This window comes from Lactuca sativa, chromosome 2 (genome assembly GCF_002870075.4).
Source record: "Lactuca sativa cultivar Salinas chromosome 2, Lsat_Salinas_v11, whole genome shotgun sequence".
Taxonomy (NCBI): Eukaryota; Viridiplantae; Streptophyta; class Magnoliopsida; order Asterales; family Asteraceae; genus Lactuca; species Lactuca sativa.
Window position 1 is genome coordinate 194,450,351 of NC_056624.2, and position 11,740 is coordinate 194,462,090.

General features: G+C 31.9%; 1 protein-coding gene across 3 annotated transcripts; it reads left to right on the top strand.

Annotated features, from left to right (window-relative positions):
- Positions 1-1,195: 1,195 nt before the first annotated feature.
- Positions 1,196-10,450, top strand: LOC111899865 (isovaleryl-CoA dehydrogenase, mitochondrial-like). 3 transcript variants are annotated; one of them, XM_052768615.1, is made up of 15 exons: positions 1,196-1,398; positions 1,541-1,624; positions 4,471-4,528; positions 6,513-6,637; positions 8,272-8,316; positions 8,487-8,535; positions 8,643-8,752; positions 8,844-8,920; positions 9,023-9,073; positions 9,159-9,223; positions 9,353-9,507; positions 9,613-9,653; positions 9,738-9,792; positions 9,883-9,939; positions 10,133-10,450. In XM_052768615.1, the coding sequence occupies exons 1-15, from the start codon at positions 1,279-1,281 to the stop codon at positions 10,277-10,279; spliced, it is 1,239 nt and encodes a 412-aa protein (XP_052624575.1). In that variant the 5' UTR covers positions 1,196-1,278; the 3' UTR covers positions 10,280-10,450. The 3 variants fall into 3 exon arrangements, with proteins under 3 accessions (XP_052624575.1, XP_052624576.1, XP_052624577.1); XM_052768617.1 differs by having other exon boundaries at positions 1,273-1,398; positions 1,519-1,624; XM_052768616.1 differs by lacking the exons at positions 4,471-4,528; positions 6,513-6,637.
- Positions 10,451-11,740: the final 1,290 nt, after the last annotated feature.

Below are 11,740 nucleotides of genomic sequence, written 5' to 3' on the forward strand. Positions count from 1 at the left end.
ACGCATGACTATACATTGGTGATCCTCCAATATTAATAGTAGCTTATGTATGATTGTCGGACGACTGAGAGTCGGTGGTTGTATGATGGCTGAGAGCTGGTGTCTGAGAGCTGGTAGGGGTATGATGACAGGGTGCTAATGATTGTATATGTAATGTTAATATGTACGCTTGATAGGGATGACGGTGGATCGACTATAGTGCTGAGAGCCTTGCTTGTATGCATTATACTTATGATATAATATGTGGTATACTTGAGAACTCACTAAGCTTTATGCTTATGTTGTTAAGTTAAATGTTTTTAAGGTTGTTCGAGGGAAGGACGCGACGTGACTGTACATTCGTATCGAAGATTTATAGTTTGTGACTTCCGCTGGTTTAATAAATATACTATGTTTAAGCTTACGTTTCCAAAACGAAAGGATAATATAATATGTTTTTAGGAATATACTTAAACGTTAATCAGATTTTAAATGAAATTTTAGTTTAAAATTTGAGACGTTGCACTTCTGCTACAGCTATAAGCATTTTTAAAAACCCAACAGAACATTCAAGAAAAATATGACGATTTCTAATTTTAGTTTAATTTTTATTTGTAAAGTAAGCGTTTCTAATGTAATTTTTTTAAAGAGGTTTCTACTGTAATTTTGATTTTTAGAGTAAGGTAGCTTTAATTTTATGTATTTATTTTTATTTTTATTAAGGTAATGTTTATTTGATAATTTACTGAAAAATTTATTTTGCTTAGAATATATTGTGTTTTTTTTAATGTTGTATTAAAATAAATAAAAGATAAAAAGATATAAATATATGGAGTGGTGGACTGGTTGTTATTTCATAGTTTAGTTAGTTTAGTAGGGATATAATAACGATGTAATGAAGATGATGTAGCAAGGATATTTCAGAACTTTTGTTTTTAAACAATACTCTATAGCGTTATTTCTACAAACATTTTCAAAACATCTATATTCTACAACCTTTTTTTCAAACGCATCTGTTTTTAAATAAGATAATATTTTATATTAATAGCAACATTGAGTGTTGATAACGATGAACAAAATTTAGGTGATCTTCATGCATTAGGAATTTTACACGTGTATTTAGAAAATCCATTTTTAAATGTCGTTGACTTTTGGAAGTTTACTCATCGTATTTATATGTATGGTATGGAGACACAGAAGGGCATGGGTCATTATAATAGCATTAAATAGATATTTTGGAAATCATTCTTTCTCGGATATATATTAAATTTATCTGATTCGAGAAGTCAAAGCCGATCGATGCAGAGATTACTAAGAGTACTTAGACCAATTGTGGTGCATGGAACGATAGTATCACGACGGAAAATAGTTGTTGCTTCCTTCTCAACCTCTTTGTTATTCGATGAAACACAAATAAGGGTATATATATTATTCTTTCTTTTGTTCGTGAGTTATAAAATGGACGACTGTGATTATTCTTTTATTTATGTATAAGTAACCTCTAAGTCTAAGACGACAGATTGATGAGTTTTACTACAGCCTGTTGCAATCATGATTGCAGTTCAAAGAAGGTGTTCAACAATTTGCCCAAGAGAAGATAGCTCCTCATGCAGACAAAATCGACAAGACGGATTCTTTCCCGGAGGTTCTAAGAAAAAAAATGATGCATTTTTCTATATATGTTTCATAAATACTTATAATATGTTGAATAACTAACCGCTGAATTAAAACTATAAGTTCTCAATCTGCTTGTGTATCAATTGTATCAATCGGATTCGTTTGATGGTGCGGAATCCCAATCAAACGGATGATGTCAGATCAAAATAGAAGAGAAAGAGAATAAGAAGATGATGAATCTTGTATGTATTGATATAAATGAAGATCCGGATATAAGATTCACACACACTAACACACACTCTCTTTTTTCTCTCTCTAGAACACCTTCAAATGCACACACTTAAGCTCTTCTATTCTATTCTCACGTTCATCTATCTCTCCTTACCCAAGTAACATCTATTTATATGTAAATGGGGAACATGGGCCGTAAATGGGTTTATTGCCGTAAACCCGTTTACGGCCGTAAACACCCACCTAGCCATAAACACATAAAATATTACATAAAAATACAATTGTCCAGAAAAACAAAGAATAAACCATATTTTTGACACAACAATCTCCCCATTGGTTTATAGTTTTCTTTTCTTAATTGACCCAACAAACTCCCCCTAAAAAGTAGTTGACTTTTCTTGTTAATCTTCAGTTGGAGATTGACTTCAACGTTTATCTTCGATGACTTCACAGCTTCAAGATGAACTTGATGAATCTTCAATAAATGACTTCATCTTGAGCAGTTGGGCATTTCTTCAGAATGTGAGATTTAACGCACATTGGGTGAGGAGGCTTCTTGTAGAGATTTTTGAAAATTGGTGCTTTCAGCTTGAGAATCTTCAGAGAGAACTTCAAAGAGAAATAATCATTTGGATCACTTCAGCAGGTTCATAGATAACAACATATTGATTGAGGAGGCTTCAATGCAATTCGTCACATAATCTTCAAGTGCAGCTTCACCTTGCTTCTAGGGTTGAAGGATTGAATGTTGAAAGAATAATCTTCATTTCTCCCTCCTTTGAATGAGAATTCTTCGATGCTCATGGATGAAGCCTTGGCTCAGAAAATCTTCGATACAGTCTTCATGAGTCTCATCTACACCTGGATTCACTTTTCAAGACAAAACAAAACTAAAGAAAAACTTAGCACACAAAAAAAATATTTTTGGATTTTTCATATTTTCTGGAAAAATAAAATGTAAAAAAATATTTTTGTATTTTTGATTTTTCTGAAAAAGAAATAAAACAGAAATAACACTATTTTTGGATTTTAACTTTCTGATTTTTGTTTGATTTTTGAATTTTCTGATTTTTGTTTGATTTTTGAATTTTTTTTTTTTTTTTTTAATTCACCCCTAAATTGGTGCATAGAGGAAAACTATGAACAAATTTAACAAAAAGAAAAATATTTGGGATCAAAGTTGTGAGACAGCCTGAACTTGTTTATCAGTACATTCATCTTCATGAATAGATCTGGTCAATTGTCAGTATTGTGGTCCACTTAAACACGAAGGATATTGACAAAATTTTCCAAATATACCATTTAGCTGACAACGACCACGGGTATTGCTGTCCACTTAAATTAAGTAGCGAGATCTACAAGCAACCTCTTAAATGGTTCAATTTTAGTTACACTAGAACGTGTTCCCCACTTCCCGATATACCCTGGTTATCAAGAACTTCCAAAGAACTCCTAAAGTCTTTGGTTTTTGCTTCTAATTTAGCCTTTAGGGGTTTCTGTCCTTTCCTGAGTTGATATCCTTCATATCTTATGTCCTCAACTTCTCTTTTTAATAAATCAATTTGTTCACGAAGAAGTTTAATCGTAGATTCACATGATGGAGAGCATGAAACTTCATTCATCGGGATGTTTGCAGAACTCATTGTATTTCCACACTTCAAAGCGTCAAGTTCTTCAATTACAGCAGCAAGACTAAGATGATTGAGATCTTTTGTCTTCTTGATGACAGCCACATTCATATCCCACGATTTCAGAAGTGAATTCAGTAGCTTTTTGTTTATCGCAGATTTAGTTATATTCATCTCAATAGTAAGTGTAGTAAATCGTTGCAACTGAGCTTCCAGGGTTTCTCCATTGATATAATTGAACATGTTGAAATTTTGTCTTAACATATCCTGACGATTCTCTTTCATGTCTTTATTTCCCTCGTTGACCTTAAAAGCCATTAAAAGCACAACTAGAAGCCAAAATCAAACTTAAAAGTCAAACCCTTTGACTATAAACCAGAAAAGTCAAATTTAAAAAGTCAAACCAAAAAGCTAAATTTGAAAATTTAAAAGTTAATCGAGAAAGTCAAAGTTTAAGGTCAAACTTTAAAAGTCAATGTCAAAATTATAAGTAAAAAGTCAAAAATAAAAGTCAAAATTTAAAAACTATTTTTTTTGGGTGAAAAAGGAATTTAAAACTAAAAGAAATTGAATTTTGGGCTGAAAGTGACAATTGTGTGAAACTGGGTTCGAAAATGAGAGTTTTTCAATTAAGAACGGAAGGAATGAAACAAGGTGCTTGGTAGATCAACTGGTAAGTCGTGTGTTGGTTTGGGAGGAGACCCGGGTTCGATCCCCGGCACCCCTAAAATTGATCCCCCTTTTTTTAATGAAGCGTGGCTACTGAGCTGTAAGCCACCAAGGAATCTTCCCTAGCCGTCCAAGCCGTATACGGCGACCGTAAACTCCGGCCGTAAACTTTTCGCAGATTACGTGAAAACAACGTTTTTCACCCCCTTTTGCTCCAAAACTCGATCAAAAACCTGTTTTTCACCCCACCTAGCCGTAAACACATAAAATATTACATAAAAATACACTTGCCCAGAAAAGCAAAGTATAAACCATATTTTTGACCCAATAAAAACTTATGTTGCAGGATGTTGACTTATGGAAATCTATGGGAGACTTTGATCTTCATGGACTTACCGCTCCAGGTACGTATATCTAGTGGCGTAGTCAGACTTTAAGGTAACATGGTCCATTTTATTAATTAATATAATAAAAATTAAAAAAATTAAAATTTAACTAACCCTTTAAACTAACCCATTAAACTGTTGATATTCATGGCAAAGAAAGAAGGGTGAAAGAGCAATGCCAAATGAAGAACTCTAACTAAAAAAATACAAAATTTTACAAATGGTCATTTTGCTTTTTAATTTCCTTTAAAATAGTCTTTGTGAAACATTTTTTCCATAGATAGTCCTTGCAGAACAAACCTTACACATACATAGTGTTTATAACTAACTTTGTTAACATATTCTGTTAAATGTATTTAAAATGACGAAAACACATTTTGTTTTTTGCACATAAATAGTCTCTCTCACACACATACATATACAAACATCAAACCAAAACCAACATCAAAACTGTATCAAAAGGTTTATGAAACGTTCACCAGATGTCAAAATAAAATCTTATTCACAATTGAAACAAACTGAATCTCCATTTTTGTGTTCCCCAACCTTGTGATGCAAACCCTTTCCGGCGGGGATGTCGCTACAGTTGCAAGTGAACCCAAACTCCAAAGATCGTTAGGCAAATTAGTGATCTGAGTATTGCTTAGATCCAAAGATTAAAGCTTTTTTGAGTTTGTCGATTGTGTTATCGGTGATCGAACCAGAAACACCCAAATTAGGAGCATCTAGACCTATGGCATGTTCTTGATTGGCATCACAAAAAACAACTTACCATGAACAAATGGGTGAAGAAAAATTGTAAACATGAGAAATCGAAGAATTTAAAATACTAATTTTTTTGAAAGAAATCAGAGATGAAGAACTCATATGTATTGGGAATGGGTGTGGGACTGGGATGCTCTTTTTATTGACCAAAGTTTGACCTGAAGAACAAAGTTAGAGCAAAACTCATGTTTGGAAAATGAGTTTTCAAGACTCCATGAAAGCGCTTCAATTTATCATCAAGATTGTCTGTGAACTGAAATTTTGGGAGTTATTATCCATTGTAGCACATAAGCAAGAAAACCCCCAATATTACGTACTAAATACTTGTTGTGAATACCCCAACAAATCTAATTAATTTATGGACACAACTAGTGGTTAGATGGTATAGCGTCGGTGATGGTTGGTAGAGAAGAGGTCTCCCAGTCGCCCTATTTTGGTCCAAGTCGCCTTATAACTTTTGACACATCAGGTGATTTGCAAGAAAATGTTTGAGTAAGAAACTGAGAGATACAGAAGGTGATTTTGATGTTCGATTGACAACTGATCGGGAGGAGACGAAAGAGTGTGCATCTGATTTCCATCTTGCAAGTCGTAATTATCGGCCATGTAACTCCTTGTTTCGACATCCCCTTCTCAGTTTCTCTCCCCCTACTTTATGTGTTTTACCGCCTTTGAACTTATATTAACGCCTCTCCTATAAGAATTGCAATTAGAGATTGGTACCGCACTTGAAATTGAACAATGATAACGATCCTAGGCTTCTTACAGAATCGATAAACCATTCACGATTTCGACGAGCAACGATTATTATTTTACAATCTTCGTCTGTAATTTACAGTCTCCATCTTGTTCTTCAGTGTAAGACCTTGTTCCCAAATAAAGAGAGAGAGAGAGAGAGAGAGAGAGAGAGAGACTATTTATGTGCAAAAAAACAAACACATTTTCATCATTTCTCATGCTTAACATAATCTGTTAACAAAATTAGTCATAAAAACCATCCAATTTGCTCCAAAGGAACTATCCATACAAAAAATATTTCATAAGAAAAAGTTGAAAAGCAAAAAAGCAAAAGAACCATTTGTAAAAAAAAAAATAGTGTACGTATCCCTCTAAGTATACACTATCTCTGCCATTGCGTACATCTGCTACCTTCACTATATATTATTTATTTATTTTTATCTGTTGATCAGGGTGTCGGGTCAAATGTAAAACCAATCTTTCTTTTTAATGCATGCAGCGGAATATGGAGGACTCGACGTAGGTTATTTGTATCATTGTTTGGCCACGGAGGAGATTAGCCGTGCATCAGCGTCAGTTGGGTTTTCGTATGTTTGTCATTCTAACGTCTGCATTAATCAATTGGTAATTAAAACTATAACTTGATAGTTATGGAATATTCTGGTTCTATATTCGCATACTAGGTGTAAGACCCATGTATTACATGCGTTCATTTTAAAGAAAAAAAATATGCAATTCTAAACATTTGAGAAGTTCAAATTTATAAGAAAAAATAGAAAAATATTGAATTATTAAAATTAAATTGTTTTTTTTTCTTTTAAGTTAAACAAATAATTTAGATAAATAAATAAAGGAAACTAATGAAACTTTAATTTAGAAATTTTGAAATTTGAAAGAAGTCAATTAATGAAAATTGATATGCATTTATTATTACATTTATTGTAATTATCACATTTAAATATTATATGGAAATTAATAAAATGAAAAAAACCATAAAATGTCATGTGGAAAAAAATGAATTAAAAATAATCACAAAATGACATGTGGCTAAATCAATAATAATATAACATGTGGTACAAGTTATTTATTTATTAGGGAGGTTTTATATATATATATATATATATATATATATATATATATATATATATATATATATATATATATATATATATATATATATATATAGATAGATAGATAGATAGATAGATAAAGAGAGAGAGAGAGAGAGATAGGTTAAAGTGTTTTTCATATTTATTGTGTGCTAGAATGCACCAATACGAATTTAGTAAAATTATATTATTATTTAATTAAATAATGATAGATATTAAATGGTTTCCATAATTGTATGTATATTAAATTATATCCATAATTATAATTTACTCTTTATGAAAATTAATTAAATTCGTCATTAATGTCAGCAATAACATTCTTTCATAATGAATTCGTATCTAGGTTTTTATGTTAACAATAACATTATTTCAACACTCACTCACTTAAAATACAATAAAGTTGTATGGAATATGAAGAATAAGGGTGTATTCTAGTAGAATATACTATCTTTCTCCTAGAATACGCTCTTATTATTTTATATATGAATTCATTCTGAAAAAATATTATTATTGACATTAATTACGAATTAAATTAGTTTCCATAAAAAAGAATTATAAATATGGAGATTATTTAATATACATTTAATGTTTACTCAATTCTTATTGGTGTATTTTAACACACAATAGATATGAGAAAACATTTGAAGATACTTTTCTCTCTCTCTCTCTCTCTCTCTCTCTCTCTCTCTCTCTATATATATATATATATATATATATATATATATATATATATATATATATATATATATATATATATATATATATATATATATATATATATATATATATATATATATATATATGCTCTAATTAAGGTTGCAACTTCCAATAACAATATTCATAAACAAAAAGTCGAAAAATTACTTTATTGCTTGTACAAACACAAGGATTTAAAATAATCCACTCACTTTTCCTTCTTATTTACCTACATTTAACAAAGGGCTTCTAGCCTTCAGCGGTATCAGATGGTGCCCTCCTTCCTTGAGGTCGATGGTTCAAGTCTCGTAGTGGACATATACATTTTTCCGCACTAAACATTCCAAGTTAATTAATACAATTATTAACATTATTGTTAAGATAGTTACATTTAGAAGATACGAATATTTTCCAACAATTAACGGCTTCGTTATTGTGTTCTTGTTCTTGAAGGTGAGGCATGGAAATGTTGCCCAGAAGGAAAGATATTTGCCCAAGGTATATATACTTGGTTTAATTTTGACATCGTACATATTTTTAGCTCGCTAGATTCTAATTTGTCGATTAATTTTGTTGTAAAGCTAGGTATATATACTTGGTTTAATTTTGACATCGTACATATTTTTAGCTCGCTAGATTCTAATTTGTCGATTAATTTTGTTGTAAAGCTAATTAGCGGGGAGCATGTAGGAGCTCTTTCTATGAGTGAACCAAATGGTACATACATACATATATATGTATTTTGCGGGTCTTAAGATTTCAGATTATGTTAATGCTTCTACAATTAACGATGGATGTGTTTATGCATATATGCATGGTATCAGCTGGCTCAGATCCTGTTGGGATGAAATGTAAAGCTGAACGTGTTGATGGTGGTTATGTTTTAAATGGGAACAAGATGTGGTGCAGCAATGGCGGAATTGCCGACACCCTGGTAAGAGTATATCTTAATACTTTTATATAGTTTCCTACTCCTACTTAATTAATTCGTCAAAGTCCAAAACTGATAGAGTTTATTTGATTAGGTGGTTTACGCAAAAACAGATGTCTCTGCTGGGTCAAAAGGGATAACAGCGTTTATCGTTGAAAAAGGAACGCCTGGGTATGTTGGTTCATGCATGCAGCTCTAAGGGTAGAAAACGTTATATTTTCTTGATCTCTCACTAATCTTCTGCTTGTTGTGTAATTTACATTCGATATACAGATTCATTGCTGCCCAAAAATTAGATAAACTTGGAATGCGTGGAAGTCCTACGTATGTATTCATTATTTCCGGCTACTTTCAATGTCTCTCTTCTAAGATAAATTTAACAATCTTTATCTCATCTTCCGGATCTCAGATACGAGCTTGTTTTTGAAAATTGCTTTGTTCCTACAGAGAATATACTTGGTGAAATAGGAAAAGGTATCATTGCATGCATGCAAAGATAATTTCATCATCTTGCATGTTTTTCTGATTTTCTCTCATGAAGCAAAAATCAATAAAAAGAAACATCTCGTTGATTCTCTTTTGGTTTTCAATTATGCATTCCAGGAGTTTACATCATGATGTCCGGATTAGATTTAGAGAGAATCGTATTCGCAGCTGGACCTATCGGGATCATGCAAGCATGTCTTGATATTGTTCTTCCATATGTCCGCCAACGTGAACAATTCGGACGCCCCATTGGGCAGTTTCAACTTATGGAGGTTCATTAATTCCTGCATTTTCAGTCGCATTTTTATTATTTAAAAAAACAACACCAAAAGTTGTTGTTTTAATTTTTGTTTTTTTTTAATCTTGTGCTAAAACAGGGGAAGATTGCGGACATGTATGTTGCTTTGCAGTCTTCAAGGTAAAAATGAACAGTTTTTCAACTTCAGAGGTCTTATAGCCTCATGGTCATTGTTATTGATATATAGTTTCAATCGTGTTATAGATCATATGTATATTCTGTTGCAACGGATTGTGACAATGGAAAAATCATTACAAAGGTGAAATTTGTAGCTAGCTATGATTAAAATGCATAAATTCAAGCAAAATCATTGTCCATCGATGCATGGGTTTGTAATTAATTCTTGTAGGATTGTGCTGGGGCGATACTTGTTGCTGCTGAAAGAGCCACGCAAGTTGCTTTACAGGTTTGAAATTAAATTTCCGATTTGTGAATTCAATGAATCCCGATCTCCAATGAATGAATATTTTGGTTATAAAATTGAAATATATATATATATATATATATATATATATATATATATATATATATATATATATATATATATATATATATATATATATATATATATATATATATATATATATATATATTGTCAGGCGATTCAATGTCTGGGTGGGAATGGGTATATGAATGAGTACCCTACCGGCCGATTTCTTCGTGATGCCAAATTATATGAGATTGCTGCCGGAACAAGTGAGATCAGAAGAATGCTTATAGGCCGCCAACTCTTTAGAGAACAATGATATTTTCATAAATATCATCACTGAATATTAAATTCAAACACTTTACATTTTAATAAAAACTATTTGGGTTTTACAAGTATTGTAATTTCATAATTTGGTTGATATAAACATGGCCGAATTCCATTGTAATTTTTACGATTTAATAAATCACCGAAAGAATATGTTTCTAGATTTAACTTTAAAATTAATACGTTTTTTTTCTTTTAAAAAGAACGATTGTAACTACTAAGTTACATATAAAGGTTTTCGGGTAACTATATAATATTGTATGAAACCTGTTTGAAAAAAAAAAAAAATCAATCTTACCATTGGTAGATCTTTTCTTATAATTCTACTTGAAAAAACTTTTACATCCTTTCTAATACACTAGTACATAAATGATTTGTTGATGCGGTTAAAATAGTTATTTGATGCGGTTATTGAACCGCACTAACAAATATCGCATCAAAAAATACCCTCATTTAATAGTGCGGTTAAAACCGTCTCAAAAAATAGTCAAAACCACATCAAAAAATAGTAGAGGAAAAATACAAACTGCACCATAAAATGATGAAAACCGCCCCAAAAAATGCTAACAGCACAAAAAAAAAAAAAAAAAAAAAAAAAAACGATCCCACCGGAAACCACCGTCATCTCTACCGCGTGTTTGTTGCCGAGAAGACAAGATTCACCAAGCCACACCATTTTTATCGTCATTAACCACCGTCGAGCATCTCAACATCGACCTCCTTTACAACCGAGGATAAACCACCACCAGTTGACACCATCGCCATCTGCCCCACCTTTGCCGGAAACCATCATTACAGCCATGAAGAACACCCAACATCCTCGTTACCATCGTTTTTTCCACCTTAAACAAACCAAACGTAAATCAATAAAATAAAAGGAAGAAGAACAAACATTAGTTTATCTGCATACCTGTCATCTTCACCACTAACCACCATCAACACCAACCACAAATGTCATGCCTTTACTAAGAACCATCGAAGCACCACCATCTCCTACATATTTTCGATCAACCAACTTATTTCACCTTAAACAAACCAAACGTTAATCAGAAAAATAAAATAAGGAAGGAAAAAAGAGATATGTTTCTTGTGTTGTCTGTAAAAGGGGAAAAGCACACGCAAGGCACACATACTTTTAGAGGGAAATGAAAATATAGAAGGAAAAACGAAAATATAAGAGGGAAATAAAAATTGGAATGATCAACCAACTTGTAGCTTGGTTGAACATGAAAATTTTAAACGAAATTTGGAGGGATCTCGTAAAGAATGAAATTTTTAGAGAAAAGATTAATGGTGCGGTTGAATGTTTTTTAATGCGAATTATTTTTTGGTGTGGTTCAATGTTTTTTAGTGCAAATTATTTTTTGAGGCGGTTTTCGAATATATTTTTTTGGTGCGCTTTTGGAAAACCGCACTAATAAAGCTATTTTATGGTGCGGTTCTCTTTTTTTTG